Source organism: Plectropomus leopardus, chromosome 19 (assembly GCF_008729295.1).
Source record: "Plectropomus leopardus isolate mb chromosome 19, YSFRI_Pleo_2.0, whole genome shotgun sequence".
Classification (NCBI taxonomy): Eukaryota; Metazoa; Chordata; class Actinopteri; order Perciformes; family Serranidae; genus Plectropomus; species Plectropomus leopardus.
The window spans coordinates 12,666,290-12,685,722 of NC_056481.1; the positions used below are offsets into that span (position 1 = coordinate 12,666,290).

General features: G+C 38.0%; 2 protein-coding genes across 3 annotated transcripts in view; one reads left to right on the top strand and one right to left on the bottom strand.

Moving 5' to 3' along the window:
* Positions 1-174: 174 nt before the first annotated feature.
* Positions 175-5,124, top strand: LOC121958501 (endoplasmic reticulum protein SC65-like). Its single transcript, XM_042507455.1, has 7 exons — positions 175-639; positions 1,426-1,575; positions 1,721-1,892; positions 3,265-3,393; positions 3,487-3,632; positions 4,243-4,326; positions 4,978-5,124. Exons 1-7 carry the CDS (start codon positions 175-177, stop codon positions 5,122-5,124), a joined length of 1,293 nt encoding a protein of 430 aa, XP_042363389.1.
* A 4,005-nt stretch (positions 5,125-9,129) lies between these two features.
* The window catches only part of adam11 (ADAM metallopeptidase domain 11), a 33,407-nt gene continuing 23,103 nt past the window's right edge, over positions 9,130-19,433 (bottom strand). The window contains exons 17-27 of one of the 2 annotated variants that reach the window (XM_042507453.1): positions 18,414-18,506; positions 17,346-17,426; positions 17,182-17,232; positions 17,032-17,095; positions 16,823-16,928; positions 16,582-16,701; positions 15,691-15,859; positions 15,463-15,577; positions 14,397-14,487; positions 10,964-10,981; positions 9,130-9,458 (exon numbers count right to left, since the gene is read on the bottom strand). In XM_042507453.1, the coding sequence (XP_042363387.1) occupies positions 9,443-9,458; positions 10,964-10,981; positions 14,397-14,487; positions 15,463-15,577; positions 15,691-15,859; positions 16,582-16,701; positions 16,823-16,928; positions 17,032-17,095; positions 17,182-17,232; positions 17,346-17,426; positions 18,414-18,506 (924 nt within the window). In that variant the 3' untranslated portion in view covers positions 9,130-9,442. Of the gene's footprint in view, positions 9,459-10,507; positions 10,982-14,396; positions 14,488-15,462; positions 15,578-15,690; positions 15,860-16,581; positions 16,702-16,822; positions 16,929-17,031; positions 17,096-17,181; positions 17,233-17,345; positions 17,427-18,413; positions 18,507-19,433 lie in introns of those variants that run through there. The other variant, XM_042507452.1, reaches the window with a different exon arrangement.

Below are 19,433 nucleotides of genomic sequence, written 5' to 3' on the forward strand. Positions count from 1 at the left end.
CGCAGCAGTGTGTGTGACAGCTGTGGGTCTGCACAGAGAAACCTGAGACAGCAGCCTCTGAAGGGCCCAATAACGGAATTCCCACAGACCCCTAAGCACTTCAGCAGACCACAGCCACTGGAAACCAGCAGCAGACAGAGGAAGCAGGCTAATAATGTGGGATGTTAAATTATCATGGTTGCATTTTGCGCAAAAGGAGTCGCGTTGTTCGCGTTCTTTTGTTTGATATTTGTTTGTATGACAGCCGCACAATATGAAAACTACAATTTCAGAAATTTCCCCAAAGAGGAGCTCATGCCGCTCACCACTGCATATGGTTTGGCTTTGGAGTATTACGCTACAGAAAACTGGACTGAATCGATCAAATATTTGGAGCTAAGTTTGCGCTTGCAGCGGCTTCTTAGAGACAGTGCGAGATACTGCAGGGTGCACTGTAACCGCAGCAAACAACAAGAACCGTCCTCCTTTACGGGAAACCAGGACCTCCGCGTCTACTGGCACGTTATGATGAGCGCGAGCTGCCAGAAGAAGTGTAGAGCGCATTTCCCTGCGCTGCAGCTTCCTCCTGCCGGCAGACAGATCGTGGAAGATTTCAGCAGGAGATCTCCCTACAGATATCTTCACTTTGCGCACTCCAGGGTGAGACACAACAGGTTTCAGAACACCTTATCAATGCTGAAATAACAGCTTGAACAGTTTAAAATGGTTAACAACCAAAAGACACACAAAATTAGGGGTCGATAGATTATCGGACTGGCCGATTATTGGAGCCGCATTTCTGTTAATGATCGCCAATAAAATTAATTAATAAGTGCAAATAATGTGTCAGCATGGGAGTAACTTTTACTTTCTTAAACCTCAGGGAGCAATTTTATTTATTCATGTTTAATTCAAAATTTCACTTGACTTGATAAAAAACCAAGTTTCTGGGAACTTGCTGTTTCTGATGTTTAGCTTCTCAGTTTTTATTTAACATTTGCTAAAGGCATTTAAACCAAGTTTTGTGTTGGCGTTCATGTTCAAAATTCTAAGTATCGATGGAAAGATTTTTATTTTTTGCAGTAAATGCATATCTGTTCTAAATATTGGTATTTGGTCTCATTAATCAGTGTTGGTATTGGCCTTGAAAAGCCAAAATTGGTTGACCCCTACACAAAATGAGTTTTAGGGGATACATAGCTACAAAAATGGGAAAAAACACAAAAAAAGAAGAAAAAAAACCCCACACACATAAAGTGACTACCAAAAAGAAAAATACTATGAAGAGACACAAAATACAAAAAAAGAGGCAGAAATCACCGCTAAGACTCTGCTTGTGTTTCCAGTCCTATGGAAGAGAGGTGGTGGGAGAAACACAAGTCTTAGTATACTGATGTCACCAGTCTTCCCAATAACAGCTGAGGTAATTCCCCGTTTTTCTCCCAGCTAAATGACCTGCAGAGGGCTGTCCCATGTGCCTATACGTACCTCCAGAAGAACCCCCAGGACCAGGAGATGCTCGAGCTGATGGAGGAATACAAGAGCCAGTACGACCTGAGCGGCTATCTCACCGACCACGAAGAACAACCATATGAGGTGAGGACAACCTGTCCTTCACACATTTTCTGTGGAAGCAAACATAATACAGAGTCACACAGTTAAATACCACATCAGCAGCAGCAAAAGTTTTCCTGTCAGTGTTTCTGAGGAGAAAAACATGGATTAATCATTTCATTTTTAGGCCTCCTTTCTGAGAGGAGTGAAACTCATCAATGCAGGTGACTACAGCAGCGGTGCTGAGCACATGGAGGAGGCTCTGAGGCTCTACCTCCATGAGTATGACCTCTGTCAGGCAGACTGTGAAGGGATCAGTCAGCTTTCACCACACAGTGACCTCTACGCTGTCATAGCAGGTTAGTTTGCACGAGTATCAAAACAGATGACGACACTGAACATCCATGAGATGCAAACGGAGCCAAATTGGATTGAAAAAGACAATTTTTAAGAATTGCACTTATTTGTCTGCTACATTTGTCTCCTTATTTTGATTTTACATTAAAAAATATGACAAGATAATAAAAAACACACTGTGGCCACCTACCTTTTTGGCTCAGGACCCCTTCTAATTGTGCAATGTGTAGCTGGCCTCCTCTGTCATTTTTCTGTCGTTCTTCTTTCTTCTCTTCCACAAATTATCTCACGACCCCAGAAAATTATCCTTTGTTTTTTTTTTTGGGGGGGGGGGCACCCTATATCATGAACCACGAAACACTACTTCAAGGTCCAATGTGTAGGATTTAGGGGGATACATAGGCAGAAATTGAATATTATATTATAAAAGTATGTTTCTTTAGTGTATAATCATCAGCAAATAAGTATTATGTTTTTGTTACCTTAAAATGAACCATTTCTATCTACAAAGAGAGTGGGTCCTTATCTAATAAGATTGCCATGTTGCACGGCATGTTTCTACAGTAGCCAACAATGAACAAACCAACCACTGGCTCTACAGAAGGCCAAATGTGTTTTTACGTCAGCCACCGTAGTTAGCAGCTCTTCCACGGTGAGAGCGTCGGAAAAACACTGATTGTGACATGAGACTGCTTTGTTCAGTCTTTTTACTGGTTTAAATAACCTGGTAGGTTTGTTTTGGAAAAAAAAAAAGCCTCTGTGGATAATTTAGCGTTCGCTAAAAACCTCTTGTAAGTCTGATCTCAAGTTATCAGAAAAAAAAGTTGAGCACCCATTAGCAGGTGCTGGGCTAGCGGCCCGTTTCTGTCATGCCAAACAGCTTTGGAGAAATACTGATTTGTAACGTAAAACTGCTTTATTCAGTGTTTTTATCAGTTTGAATCACCGTGTGTTTTTTAAAGGAAGAGCACTTTGCTGATAATAAGGCTCCCAGTCAAAAAAACGCCTGTAAACCCAACACTTATTCCTTGCAGAGGAAGTTTCAGCTGGTTGCAGTTTGCAATCCTCAACACCAGATGCCACTAAATTCCCCTAAATTTTACACACTGTTCCTTTAACTGTATATAGGTAAACCTAGCTCCACTTGATATACTTCAGTATATTATCCATGTTGGCTATTTCTCAACAGAATGAGTAGTTTTATTTATGTTACTTTAAGTAGATTTTGCTGATAATAACTCTGTACTTTTACTTATCAGGACTTTTACTTGGAATAGAGTACTTTTACATAAATGTTTTGGTACTTAAGGTCTGAATACTAACACCACTGTCTCTGGTTTCATTCTCATTTAAAAAATCTCTGCTTTTCCACAGATGCTTATTTTGACGTATTACGCTGTAAACTCAAATGTGAAGAAACTTTAATGCCGAATGTTGGTGGTTATTTTGTGGAGAAATTTGTGGCCACTATTTACCACTACCTGCAGTACGCCTATTATAAGTGTAAGTTTACACTGGCAGCCAAGCTTTTTTAAAGCACTGCTCTTGAATAACTTCAACACTAATCTGTGTATCTGCTGTTTTTTCTCTGACCAGTGAACGATGGCCGCAGTGCCTTGCCCTGTGCGTACAGCTACTTCCTGTTTGAACCTGAGGACCAGGTCATGAGGCAGAACCTGCAGTACTATAGAGCCTACAGTGAGCAGTGGGGCCTTCAGCCCGACCACTTCACACCCAGGATGGTGAGAGAAAGAGCAAATCTGTGGTCTGTCTCAACTATCTAATGGACTATACTTATTTATCAGAGTGAGGGGGAGGCTGGAGTGTGACTTTAATTTAAATGTTTTATTTTTTTAAATATAAGGAAAATGCACAACCCTACCTCCACCATAAATAACCATGTTTCACAGTTTCTGGAAATGATAAATGTTGATTTGGAAGGTCTCTAAATACCACATGCATTCTAAGGGCATTAAAAATAAAAACAAATTACGTCTATTTAACGTTGTATGTCCTCCCATAAGCCAAATAAAAAACATAACTCACTCCCCAGTACTTACTTGAAAAATACTTTTAGTGCCTCCTTCATTTTGCACCACCCCCCTTTCCTAAGTAACAAACAGTCCCCAACTCCCCAAAAAACAAACTGAGGAACCACAGACAAAAATGGCTGAGGTGCAAATTCATACTGATGAGTTTAAGGGAAAATGGAAGTTAGACCTGTCTTTATTATTTTGATGTATCAATAATCAATTAATTGCACTGTCTTCGCTGAAAACAACTAAATAAACATTTGCTCTCATTTATTTAGTTTGTTGTTCTCACATCTTTGTCCTATTTGTGTTTGAACAGGAGGCTCTCAAACACCACAACCTCACCGCCACTCAAAAGCAGATGCTGACATGTGCAGAGAAGTACTTAGTGCTGAGCGATGAGGTGAGATTAAAGAACACATTTTCTTAAAGGCATGCTGTACGCAGGATTGTCGGTAATCATTGGTAAACAAACCTGCCAGTGAAAGTGAGAGTGAAAGCTAACTCTAGATTCTCTGTTGGCGTTTTACCTGAATATATTTGCGTTGGTTCTGTGCTTTGTCTCTTAGATGCCTGCTGCTTACAGTCTGGCACCTTCATGCTACCTTTTTATAAAGACTTGCCAGCCTGAGTGCTGTGGGGGTACAGGTGGATAAATGTCCTGAACACACAAGAAAATAAGAAGAAAATAAGAAAATACAGGCAGAGAGCAGAGTCTGCAGAAAAAGACACTGCGGCACACTTTTGATGAGTCATACGTGATGACTGAGAGGGATTACTTCTGTATGAGTCTATATATAAAAGTCTTTGAAGTTACTAAAGCAGCTGTTGGTGCTGCTAGTCTTCAGTGTCATGAAATCAAAAGGTCTGCTAAATTCTGTATTCAAGAGTACTTAAATTATAGCATGAAAGAAAGTCCTTTAAAAGCATGTATTTGTTAAGCAAACGTCATTTTAAGAGGGAGATTTTTTGCAATTGGTATAAAAGATTTATAAAAAAAAAATAGTTAAACACATCTAATAGTAATTGTCATGAATATTGTTTTTTCTTTCAGGATTTTCTTGGAGCAGAGGAAGCAGCAATTTGGGCCTCAGAGTCTCCTGATGTTGAGTTTGAAGGGATGGGAGACTATGAGGAGTCTTTCTATGCTGACTGGAGGCAGCCGAGGGGTAAAGGAGACTCTGGGGAGTCAAATATCTGAAGAGAGCTGAGAGTGAGGGTTTTAACATTAAACACGTCAGCGATCACTTTCTGTCCTCTTCCGTCCTCACAGTTTGGTTGGATTATTCTCATTTGTATTCATCTGTTTACTAGAAATAAAATTAAGTTTATAATACCTGTTTTCACCTTTTTTGTGTTAAAACTCATCTGTAAGTGTGCAAGCTCACACATGCAAACAAGATTTGATCTGCTTGAGTAAAACATTGTATATTACCATCGTGAATAATCTATAAATACTGTATGCATAAAGTAATAAAGTATTCACGAAAAGTTAACACACTCACAGGCTTGCATGAATAAATTATGTAGAAAAGTTAAAAATTCAGAATCACTCTGTATTTACTAGTCATTATCCTTATGCTGTTGTGATTTTACAGTATTGTAGTTATTACATTCAAATTCACGTTTAACTCTTGAATTAATAATTGCAAAGTAAGGATTAATCAGGTTTTTAATTGTATTAACAAAATACTTATTACTGTTTATTATTAATTATTATTATTACTTATTACTATTAATAGTTATTACTGTGAAATACACAGATATCCTTCCAGTCCCTCTGACACACAACCTGCAGAAACATCACTGAAGTCCAGTAAATATTTACAAATAGCTACAGTCTGATTACTAAGAGGGAAGAACTACAGGCCAGTTTCAAGTTAACTCTTCATCACTACTCGATGTATAATTATTATAATACTATCACAGACTCCTAAATATACATTATAAACGTACATGTTGGTATTTAGTGTTTCAGTTTTACATTCATTGCTGTAAAATCAGAGCTGTTTCTGCTGTAAATATATAACCATTAATGTAATGTAAATAATTAGAACTGTGATATTCATGGACAGGATATCAAATTGCAGTCAGGTGGATGGAGGTGCCCGGTTTTGGAGACACTTCAAAATTGGCACTGTGAAAAGCAGATGTCGTCATGTTACACTGGAACACACAGTCACTGTTTTTCAGACAGGTTTTATTTTAATTTATTTAATTCAATTAATTCATTTTAATATACAGTATTATGAGTATTTACATTATAAGCTAATACTGGTTATCTTCCTAAGAGACTAAACAATGTGTGAATGATGCCAAAATCCTTTGATGAGTCCAACTACAATGTGTGATCACAAATGATGGCGGTAAACACAGTGTGACCTGAGCTTTCAGCCGAGTCTGTCCTTGAGTATTAGATTTCAAACATTGTGTTTACAGAATAAAGAGTTCAAGTATGATTAAAGGAATACACATTGACATTTTACATTCTGAGAAAATCTGCATTTTTAACCTTGCCTGCTCTTAAAGCCAAAATAAAATTAACATCTTGTCTTCAAAAACCAATTTTTTATGACTAACTGAGCTCATTTAGTCAATTAGGAATGTCATTTTAATTTTCTTCTTATTTCAGAGGCAGAGAAAATGTCAACATGTCCCTTTAAAGCTACTGTAGGTTGACTGGCAGTGTGACTTGGATCATCTCTTCTGGCATCTGTGCTAATGTGCAGATCTTTATTGTTATTTAGTAAAACAAAGCTTCTCAAGCGGTCTTTGAATATAATAATAATATCTCATAAACCTGATTTAACTCTCCATTGTCCAGAGAAGAGAAATGGAAAGTGATGCACAAAAAAGCTGCAGGATTGGACTCTTTTAGGACTCCTGTTTTTCACCTTCAACACGCTCTGGTAATTATTTTTTAAATGCACGTATTTATTGCTTATCATATGGGCCTGTTCAGTCAGAATTTAATAATCTGACACCATTAAGAGATGAAGCATATTTGAAATTGTCATTTCTACTTGACTGAGCACATAGAAGCCAAATTATACACAATCTACAGATGTTGAACTGAGGGTCAACCGATGTTAAATCTCAGCTTTGATGTCTCTAATCATTCTAGGTCATAGTTTTGTGTTTGAAAATCTCTCAGAGGCATGAATAAAACATACAGCATTCATACGTCTTTTATGTGGCTCAAATGATCTGCAGCCTGTTGCACCGGCCGTGTGTAAGTTCAAACCTAGCCATGCTCACACCTGGCCTCACTCCCAACTCTTCAAACATCGATGCTTGATCAATGTCCCTTGATGTAAGATAACAATGCACCTAGAACCCTTTATTGGCAGTATGGGACACACTGGCAGCCACATTTACAAAAAAAATGGCTCTTCTCGCAGCTGTCAGTGTAAGTCTATAAAGAGTGAGAAAGCGAGAAACTAAGGGGAGCAGAGACTCTTTTTCTTATCACATGTAAAACTAAAAGTCAATCAAGTTATTTTAATAACTTGTGTCACACACTACAGTAGTGATGTACATCACATTACATTGCATTAGTAACAAATGTAATGTTAACGCATTGCATTAACATTACATTTGCATTGCATTTTTTAGAAGTAAACCTAAAACAGTTTGTCTGTTTTTTAAACCAAAATTCTAACTTTAAAAAAAAAATCCTCAGTCATGGGAAACTGTATATTTCCAGTGGAATTGGAAATTAATCTTGAAAATACACACTGTATGTAAGAAGCATAAACTGACACGTGGCAACTTCCAGGGCAAAAAAAAAGGCTTAAGGTTATGCATAATTAATGGTGGGGATGCTGAATGAAAAGACTGTCGCTCGACCACCCCTTCATCAAAATATGGTCACTTCTGGCTCCAAAAGACCAAGATAGTGACGGCCAAACTCAAGGCTTGAAAACGACCGTCTACCAAACAATGAGGGGAAACGTCACATTAACTACGTCCCTTATATTTACTGTCTATGAGTTTAACGTGTAGGGCCACTGACCAAGAGTTGGGAGTAAGGGTGTGTACCCAAACTATACCGTTAAGTATCACTAGTTGTGATTTATATATTACTAAACTAAAAGCGGTTGCTCCACGGAGATGAGTTACAACAGAAGTCTTAGTACCAACTAAATAGTCCCACATTCCCCAAAGGGTAGGTATAAATGAGAAATTGTCATAAAGTTATCCTCATTTATGGTAAAACAGCAGTTTTTCTGCCACACAGCATGCTTTTTTCATGCCATTATGCAGCACAGGAATCCAGTTGATTTCTAATTTATTGATATGATGTTTCAGTATTTTATTTGGCTTACATGCTACAGTACTAAAAGACTCATGCCAGCCTGAAAGCCAATGCTCACTATAACCATCGCAATTAAACTCTATCTTTGATTGTTGATTGGCCACTTGCCTAAGTTACGTCCAAGCTATAGGTTATGTCAGAGTGGTCGTGGTGCAATTAAGTTTAGTAGCTAATTATGTTAGTTAATGACTAACTTCAGAGAGAATTCACACAGAGCCAGTGCAACCCAGCGCAGGCATCAAACAATGTTAGAGACCCAGAAGAGCTCAGACTTCTTTAAACTGCAAAGATTCAAATCCTCTTTCGCTATTTAAATCTCCAAAATGAGCAGTATTACGCTGAGAGGCAGGAAGAGTCTTCTCTCTCCACACTTGTGCTTCCATTCAGAGCGGCAGTGAGTCACTGCTGTCTCAAGGAGTCGACCCTATGATACACTATGTACATCAGCACCCATGTTCAGCATACTTGTATGCATATTGGTTGTATACGGATTACATATCATACAGCGGGATAAAACACTCGGTATGTTGTACCGAAAAGTACTTGGACGTCCTTTGTGCAGCGACACAGCGAGCTTCCTTGCAGGTCTAAACTATACATTCATACATTGATGCATATTATGTAGAAGCATTGATTTAGGATGAACTACTGTTTGATAATGAAAGGCAGCATAAGGGGGGAACGTATGGCTATTACTGTGGAATGTAAACGCCTAGCGCACAAAAACAACCCTCATCTACACAGTTAAACATCAACATTCACTATTTGGTGATATTTATACACTTCTATTGCAGTTAAAGTCACACCACTGAGAAGAGGTGGATGTGTTCTCCATGAGGTTAAATATGTATTAAAACAAAATGCTTCCCAAAAAAGTTCAGACAAGGAGAAGCACATGGCCTTCTTCCATGAAATCACTTAAAGGGGTAAAGCATGATAACCGTCAATATGGCAGAGGACCAGCTGTAACCAGCGGAAGGGAAAGGAAAACACACTTCAGCTGAGAGCTGTGTGTGGACAAAAATGAAGCAACCAAAAAAAAAAAGACTTTCCAGGAGGAGAATACAGTCGGAGCAGGGTTAATGACATCACAGAAGGAAACAAAAGTCTGAGGGTTCATAAATGGAAGACATCTTTGTTTTGTCTCCTCAGAGTGGACTAGACACAGTGTAAGGAAGACAGGACAGCAAAGAGATACGGCTCAGACTCCTGATGATCTGGAAAGAGAAGAGGAAAGAAGAGGTGGAAGTAGATGAGGTGATAAGGACGGGAAGATAAAGAGGAGGGGGAGAGTAAAAAAATCACTGAGGAATATGATAGTAATCTGATAATAATCTGATAAGAGACAGGGCAGCTAAAATTAATTAAAACATAGAGAAAGGCTGATTAAGGCTGCAGCGAATCATTGTTTTTATTATAGATTAATTTTCAAGTTTTTATTTTTTTATTTTAAAGGTCCAGTGTATAAGATTATGGGCCATATATTGACTTCTGTCTATTCCTAACTATGTTTTCATTTGTTTATAATCACCTGAAAAATAATAACTGTGGTCAGAATGAGCGGTTTATATCAACATATGAAGCGAGTCCTTCTCTACATAGACCATGTTGTTTCTATAGTAGCCCAGAATGGACACATTAAACACAAGCTTTAAATAGGGCCACTTGCACAAACATAAATGGCCCTATCTCGAACCAGCGTTTGGTTTGTCTTTTCTGGGCTACTGTAGAAACATGGCAACACGAAAGCAACGCTGTGATATCAGTGGACGAGGACCAGCTCCATGTGTAGACATAAACTGCTCATTCACAGGTAAGGAAAACAGAACAATTCTTATTTTCATGCACATAAGAAAACATATTTATCACATTATATTCCATTTCTAAGAGAAGTGATGTCGTCCCAAGTTTCAAAGGGGTAATGTACCTGCTACAAAATAACATGCAAATGTAACATATCCTTGGTTTGCAGAAATGTTTAACAGCAACATTTTTCTGGTGATTGGGTTGAACATTTCCTTGAGCACAAGGTCACATCTGACTTACTGTCCAAAACCACAAAGTTGCTTCATTTGCAATCAGAAAATTTCAGAACATTCCTGCACTTAAAATAACAATTAATCAATTATAAAAACAGTTGCACCTACTCTTTTAATGTTGATTGGCTTATCAATCAATCGATTAATCATTGCAGCTTTAATGCAGATAGATTGTAAAATAATAAAAAAAATAACCAAAATGTAAATGAGGAATTCATCTTTTATTATTTAAAGCCTTACGAAATGAACATTACAAAGTCGAGACTGCAGTTATATTCTAGAAATGGCAGCCAAGGGGACATGCGGTGCAAATAATAATACAAACCAGGATTATAGATTATTGATATTGATGTGTCCTAATACCAGAATTATGATTGATTTATGTTTTTTTGGTATATTAAAAGACCATTTATGGAAGGGTTTTGCAAACTAGAATAGGCTTTATAAATGCTGTATATGTGGCTTTAGTTCATGCTATATACTTGTTCTTATACAAATAAACATAAAAAATGTGTGTGAAAGGTGAAAGGCTGGTGACAGATTTATTCGTGTGGGCTTAAAAATATTTTTAAGGTGCTAAGTGGATAAAGAAGTAGAGGATTCTTATAAAACATTAGGCATTATGTTGAATGGAGATTCAAGATCATGTTTTTTAGGATCAGCACTGAAAGGCGGGATCATACCTTCCTCGTCGGATGTTTCTGAATCCACAGTGAAGCAGGAAGAAGATGAAGGGAACATAAAAAAAGACAGAAAACAAGTGAAGTAGAACGACAGGTGAGACTATTGATTGCGGTTTCACTTGTGCAAGAAGCAGAGTGAAAGAAAAAAAAACATGCAATAAACCCAAAGCAAAGCCTTAAAAAGGCATTTGAAACTTCTTTTGTCTTGTTATCTAGAGAGTCTACCAGATAGGAATTGCAGTATCTACCCGGCCAGATTTGATGCTATCGTCAAACAGCCATGAGATTAAAGGCAAAACATTTCAGTCGCAAACAAGCATTTCAGTTTCTTTGCATCCTGCAGGCATGCCACAGCAAAGCTAACATGAGGCTGCACAGCGAGTGAGTAAAACAAACAGCAGAAACAAGATCCAGCCGTGCAGAGAGGAACATGAAAAGATCTATTTATCCTTTTATTTAGGATAATCAGAAACTTCATCACTACTCCATCGATTTAGCACAGCACTGTCAAACATAAGCGGGGCAGATTAAAAATACAGATAGATTGTCTTTTTTATATCACACATTCTTCCTCCTTGTCAAAATCTGATGCCTCTACAATCCAACTCGACCACCGACAGCTTGGTTGAAAATTTGTATGTATTAAGCTAGTAGCGGTTAAAGTAGCTTCGAGCTGCTAGCCTCAAGCAGAAATGAAGAGCGGGCTACGGAAGTTTGGTTAGACCACTTCTTTCTAACTTCAATCCAACAGATTGTTTATTTTAAAATTTATAGTTTTTGATCCACAAAAGTTGCTGACTCAAGACAGCTGTGGAAAATCAGTTCCCCTTTAAAAGATACAGTGTGGCATGAGAGTTTACAGCAGTTTCACCTGTATGTTTTTGATTTAAGGGAAGGTCTGTTATAATCATTATAACTGTTATTTAAGATTTTAACCCTTTGAAACCTGTGCAAATTGTCTGGATTTCTTTCAAAAACATGGAAAAATAAAATAAGCAACTTAAAAATAAATGAACAAAATTTGCCAAAAAAGTAAAAAGCAAAAATTCCTAAAAATTAGGGGGGAAAAAACAAAATAAAAAAAGTTAAAGAACAAACAAAACCAACAAAAATAAACAAAGAAGGAAATTACCTGGAAAAAAAGTGGTTAAAAATAATAATACTTCTTTAATAAATTTAAAATATATAATTCTGACCTTTATTTTGTGGACATTTTCCTTTGCTTTTTTATGAACAATTTTCCAAATCTACTAATTTCTTGCAATTTGCCGAACAGTTCTTGTCAAGTAGCTAATTGCTGTTTCCCCCATATTTTCAGAAGACAGCAAACCAATTTGCTCAGATTTTAAAGCTTTAAATACTAAATGCCTGAATGCAGTATAAAAAAAGTGATGTCCATATGGGTTTCAAAGGGTTAATATCATTCTGTAAATTCCCAGTAGTGCTCCTTATGGATACTAATCTGAATTTTTAGACTTTCTTATAACTACTTAAGTTTTAATGTCAAAATGCTATTTTCCCAGACCCCTCTAAAAACTTTTCCGCCCATGACCTGATGTAGGTTTCTGCATGATGATGTTGCTACATAAAATTAAAAAAAAAAACCCTAGAGTCTTTAAGAATTGTGTATTATCAGTCTTCCATAGTAGCTATATTCCTCTAACCCCCTAACTGCACTACAAGCAATGTACTGGTGTGGACACCATGTTAATTCGGACGAGAAAGTCAAACAATAACACAAACAAACTAATCGAGGCAGTGGCATTTCCCATAATCTACGAAGTAAAAGTGCTGTTTTTGTCAAAGGAGTCTGGTGGCTTTCTGTTCCCTGATGAAAAGGGCTGTCTGACAGCAATATCGAGTAGTGAAAATATTACACTGACTATTAATAAGTAATTTATACAGCCTCCCTTCAAAAAAATACATTAATGTCTTTTAGTTATTACAATAATCAATGCTCCAACGCTCTGACCTACAACACTGCTTTATGCTAACAGCTGATTGGGTGTACCCATTTGAAAAACAAAAAAGAGTGCAGATGGACCCGCCCTTTAATCAGTTGGAATCATTGAGTATAAAATATGTTCAGAATTAGTGAGCAAAACTAGTCAAATATTTCCAGAGTGAAAAGGGACTTATTTCTTAAATCCAAAGATATTAAATTCACAATGATTTTAAAGTGAAAACCAGCAAATCATCACATTTGAGGAGCTGGGACTGGTTTGGTTGAAAAATTACTTGAATATGGCTGCAGCTAAAAACTATTTTCATCTCTGATTAATCTACAGATTATTTTTTTGGTTAATTAATAGGTCCATAAAATGTGGGCAAATTCCCAGACCCCACAGTGAGACCGTCACATGTTCAGTTTTGCAGATTTCCCGAGGTAATGTGATAATTTACTATGAGAAAACAGAACCATGATTTTTTGTTTGTCTAAGCTTTACCTCATTCTTTTGTTGCCTACACCAAAATACAAAGTTTCATACCAGCTTTCTAAGTTTATTTTGAAAAAGACTGTACTGTATAGTGAACAGAAGCTGTACATTTCCTGTGAAAACTGAACTTTATTTTAAAAAGAGGTGACACAATGAGCGTAAATGACGCAGTTCCTGAACATCCAAAACTAATGGAGGAAGGGTATCTGGCGTGTCACATTTCGATGAACTTACCAAGCAATCATGTATTATTATTACCATATAATTTTTAACTTGTTTGATCACACCTATTTTCAGCCTTTAAGATCACTGTCATGGCTCAGGGAGGATTCCTAACTATATTTTTTTACCTGTGTTGGACCTTGACTGAAGTACAGTCTGATGCATTGATCAATAATAGCTTAAATCAGCTGCTACAGTTGTCAAGACGGCATCTCTGCATGTTGGCATGGCTTCTGATTTCTGGAAGCAACCTTTTGTGTTTTCATGATAAGGTGTCGATTGTCTTGTTTTCTTGAGATAACTAAATAATTAATTCTTGATCTTGAGATAACGGAACTGAAAACTTTTTTGCAAGCACGACTGTTCTCATCTCCTGTAGATTTTGCATTACTTCGGTATTTAGCTCATTACAAATGATACAAATTTAGCTTCAACAGTCCGATAAAGAAAGTCCTACAGTTTTTAGCAAATCAAATAAATACCATGCATACTGCCAAGTGGCCAGTCATCTCATGCTATTACGAGAATTTCAAAGATCTTTCAAAGAGACGAGGGTTTGTAAGTATTCTCATTCATGCTCCTATCTTCAAAAAACCATCGCACGTCGACCAGCATTAATAATAGCATTAATAATAAACCCACATGGTCTCTGGTTGTGAGTATGGATCAGACAACAAGCAGAGGAGCATTCAGCAGCGAGCCGCAGGCATGTGTGTTAGCTGACAGAGGAACACAGCAGGCACACACAGATGGAGACATGCCAGAGCTCTTACTTAAATCCCCAGCCAGTTCCCCCCAGGACTATCGCTGCCACCAGTATGGCACCAGCGACCGAACCTATTATGATATTGGTACCACTGGGACCTGTGGGAGTGAAGGAGTCAACCAGTGAGGGGGGAAATGAGCAGTCAAAGTCAAGGTGCTGAGTTAGAAATAACTCCAAAAGTTAGAAATAAATACCCTTCAGTCCCCTGATGTCGTGCACCATTTATTTAAAATAATCAGTGCATCATGAACAGGCTTATAGGCAGTGATGACTGCAGTGGCCCACAGCTGAGAGGGCGAGAAGTTCTCACTGACTTGTTGAATGAATGTGATTCACCTGATCTGAGCTTTTATTTTGAAGTCAGCTTTCACTCTCATAGCGGCTAGTTAGACAGTCTTTTTCAGAGAGGAGGCTGGCTTGGCTGCAGTAAAAACACTTACATTTTAGCTCATTTTCCAGCATCACTGATGGATAGCAGACTCCAGTAACGCAAGTCACAAACCGCGACCAGAGCAAGCGCATCTCTCCAAATGCTGCACGTGTACTTAAAGTGATGGAGATGTTTTCTTAATTTGCTTGTGTTTTCTCTATTTGAATGTGTTCTCTTAAGCTGCAGCACGTTTGTCCCTGTCAGCCACCGTATACTATAGCAAGTGGAAGCTCGGAGTAAATACATGTGTATTGGTGTGCATACATTTATATCTTGTGCAAAGCTTTTCAGTACACACTTTATAGCCAAATATAAACTGTCAACTAACGAAAAGATACAGAAGATAAAAGATGTATAAGAAAAAGCGACAGTGTTACCAAACTCAGCCTACAAAATGACAAATATTGTGCTTATTTTGAAAATCTTGCAAATTCTTGTTTCTTTATATTAAAGTTTTTCAAGCTGCATTTTATATTTTGTGTACTTTTTGTGTCTCACTATATTCCAAAGCTACTTTTTGAGGTAATTAGGAGACAAATCACTTTTTTTCTCTTATTTTACAGAGTTGAGGAGCCGCTGTAACACTGCTGTAGCTGTGTGATGAAAGGACTATATGTGGAGGCAAACTGCTCAGTGTGGTTACCTCTGTATTTCTCTGGGCCCTCTGGCGGGGTGGGGATGGGGATGGGGTCAAACACGCTACAGTCTTTTCCTGTGTAGTCTGGGTCACAGATACACTTCACCTCATTGCTGCAAGTCTGCAAAAAAAAGAAACTTTCTTTCATTATCTTATCTTGTTTACTCCCCCAAAACTTTGATTCCACCAGTCAAACTCTGATGTGGTGGGATAAGACAGCAGCGACAGACTCACCCCGTGGTGTGAGCAGATGCGTGAGGTCGAGGAGCCCGGACAGGTGCTGAGGTTGAAGGTAGTGACGGGGAGGCAGCGACGCTCCAAACACATCATGTTTGGCCCACACGGTGTCCCGTCTTCAACGTAGCCCATATCCAAGCCGTCGTCCAGCACTGCATGGCCGCCTCTGCAAGTCAGATGATCACATAAATGCATCACTCATTTTGTTTTTGACTGATAATACCTTTTGATCATCAGCAAAGGTATCAGGATAATTTTTTCTTCCTACTAGATCAGTGCTTTTTCTAAGCCCTGTATGGTAACTGGAAATTTTTTGATCCCATCATCACTTTGGTGATTCTTTTTAACCATATTTGTTCACTTCCGTCTGCGCAGTGATTGGGTTGGTGGGTGTAGTTCGTTAGAAAGACAAATGTTCCTACATCAAACTGCTCACAACAAAAAAAAAAAAAAAATTCAATCGGAACGTCTCATTCCAGAAACTATGACCGGAATGAGACGTTCCTATTGAATTTTTTTAAATGTATTTTTTAGCACATTGAGCACCGCAAGCCATATAGTTCCATTATATTTGAAAGAGGGCAGACATCTCCATAGCTGATATCTCAAACACTCTGCAACTCACATCAAAACAATCTAGTCTGATAGATAGCACTGCAGGTAAGAGGAAAATATATATTTTTGATTTTGTGACGACATGTCCCTTGAAGTGTGTATTTTCAGTGTTTACTGTCTGTAACTCTGTGTGATTGACAAAACAAAAATGCATGATCCATAAGTTTAATTTCCATTCCACATGTAGTAAATCCAGAAACAATTAAGCAGCCTATTGTATTTCATCAAATTGTTGTTCACACCAACCAAGCTACAGGAGTAATACTGCCTCACCTGCAGTCCAGGTATCTGTTCTGATGGTGGATGGTCAGACTGGTGACCCTCCCCTGCAGCTCACCAAACCTCGGCCTATCTGTCAGATTGGTGCAAAGTAGCAAACCACACAGAACGTCTCTGATTGAGAGGAGGAGAAAACAGAAAAACAATTACATAATGACCTCCCCCAAAAAACACATTTCTAAACTAACTATGCAATTTTATAAACTACAAAAAAAAAGCCTTGCTGTTCACTCACTGCTTATTGCACTGCACCCATCCCTGACCACTGGAGTCTGGGCCACAGTTTCCTTTCTCTGTGCCCTCAGAGTTCAGCTTTTCATAGCAGAACCTGTCGGCTGAGTCTAACAAGAAAGAACAGAGTCTTTAACATAACACACTACATCACAACCATCAGCGGTCCATGTGACATGGAAAAATAAAGCTTAATATCCAATCCAAACCTACTATAGCCCCACAGCGTCCTGCATTGGCCATCTCTTGTCTTACAGCGACCTCCATAACAGCGACCCTGAGGATGAAGAGGACAGACAGAAATATGTTGAATTGAATGATAAAAATTGAGTTAAATTGATTCATTAAATAGCATGACCTTACCTGTCCAGCGTCACACATGTAACCATCCAGTTTGTGGACATTATGAGGACACTGAAAGAAAGAGAGAGCATCATGTGTCTGTTTGCTATCACGGTGGGTTTCAGATGTCTTAGATTTTTAAGGACAAACAACACAATGTTCAGATGTGTTGATGCCTATTTTACCTGGCTGGAGTCTCCCATGCAGGTCTCTGGGATGTCACAGTTGTTAACAGCGTCACGGCACGTCACCCCTCTCAGCTCATACTGTCACAAACAACCATTGAAAAAAAGAAAAAGAAAGACAACCGTGGATAAAACAAGAGAGAGTAATAATAAAAAAAACTTTATACAGAGTGCTTTACAGACACAAAATATTGCATCTGGGTAAAACCTTAAAATCAGTCTTGAGATTAAGTGGCAGACAATGCAAAGAGGCTAAAATGGGGGTTATCTGATCTCTTTTGTTTGATCCATTTAACAGTCTGACAGCCGGCATTTGTATAGCTTGAAGGTGGGAGCGTGTTTTACTGTTTGGGCAGGTAAATAGTAAATTACAAAAGTTAATTCTTGAGAAAAAAACAAAGAAAGAAGCAAACAAAAACATATAAATAACTTTCTCCAAGTCAGAAAATGACAGATAATATATGTTTTTTGAAACCATGTGAAGTTGATAAAAACAGGACTGAGCCACCTTATTAACATAATGTTTGAAAGTTATATTGGAATCAAAGATAACTTCTCGATTTCTAGCATTAGGCTTTACAGAAGGCCAGAGATTGAAAATGTGTCACTTACAACTGAAGCGTCTGATTTTTGTTTTGTTTGACTGAGTGTTCAGATTTTTCATTATTGAGTTATTAAGCACTTAGACATCCAGCACTCAATATCCTTTAGAGAGGATTTTAAAGATGCCAGTCTGCTGAGGGGGACAGGGTTTTAGAGTTGGGTGTCATTGACATAACAGTAGAAAGAGTATTTATGATTAAGTATTAATCTGCCTGGACAAAGCATGTAAATACATGTTCGAAGAGGATCTAGGACAGAGCCCTGAGGTACTCCGTAGTTAAGTTACAAAGAGTGATTGTAAAGTGCCTGAGAAAGTGTTTAAAAGACTGCAGATAAATCAATAAAGTGCAGTGTCTGTAACTCCTACAATGTTTTATTGATGGCAAAGTACAGTACTATGAATCTGGGCCTTAAGAAACACAGCAGAAAACTATCCCGTTAAAGTGATGTATTTAAGCAGCTCACCTTGCAGTCCCTGCAGCACAGCCCATTGCTGCACATGGCATTGTGGGTAAGGGTGCATTTCTTACAGCAGTTGGCTCCACTCCGTGCACACTCCTATGGGTGAGAGAGGGTTGATACTTCAACTGTAGATCACAAGTGCCAGGGTGTTTTGGACTGACTACACTTATAAACTAACTACCATCTGAAATACTGTAAAGACTTGCTGGCTAAACATACGCCCCAGCAGAGTTCACAGTTCAGCTGTTTGTAAAATGAGAAGCGTTTCCTATGAAATATGTGTTTTTAAATAGAAACTATGAATTCTTCTCTGTGGTACAGGGAAGGATAATGATCCTATGTGTAGGTTCTCTGACAGATGGAAAAGATGTGACCAGTCATTACTGTAATGCGTTTTCACATGGAATCAGGCAGACGACAGACGGCAGATGAACAACACCTTCTGGACGGCACCGGAAAAACAAACAAACAGTCCGACGGAATGTAAGGACGGTAAAACCAAACATGCAGGATGACATGTCTCGATGGTGATGTCTGATTATTTACAAAGAATAGAAAAAAATATACTAAATAAAATCAATCTGTCTTGCATAATTTATTTAATTATTGTAGTAAGGTCCAGTAAATTGTTCAGATGTAAATTCTTACATCAAAAAGTTGAAATATTTGAACTACCGTTGCAGTTATTCTCTAATGGCCTCACCCAATTTTACTGTCATGCTCTCATCCACTTAAATGATATTGTTTGACATCTACTGTCCGTCTGGTTCCATGTGAATGCAACCAGGCTTAAGACTGAATAGGTGGTCAAATCCTAATCAGTCCTTAATACTCTGTGTTTATAAGACAGGCATTAATACATTAGTTAACCCTTTAAAACCTAAAAAAAATCGCTCAAATTCTTTCAAAAACATGGGAAGAAGGTGACAATAAAAATTATAAATGTATTTTTTTTATAATATGTAATAATCTCCCTAACAAATTTTCAGGTAATTTCCTTGTCATCTTTTAGATTTTTTTCCA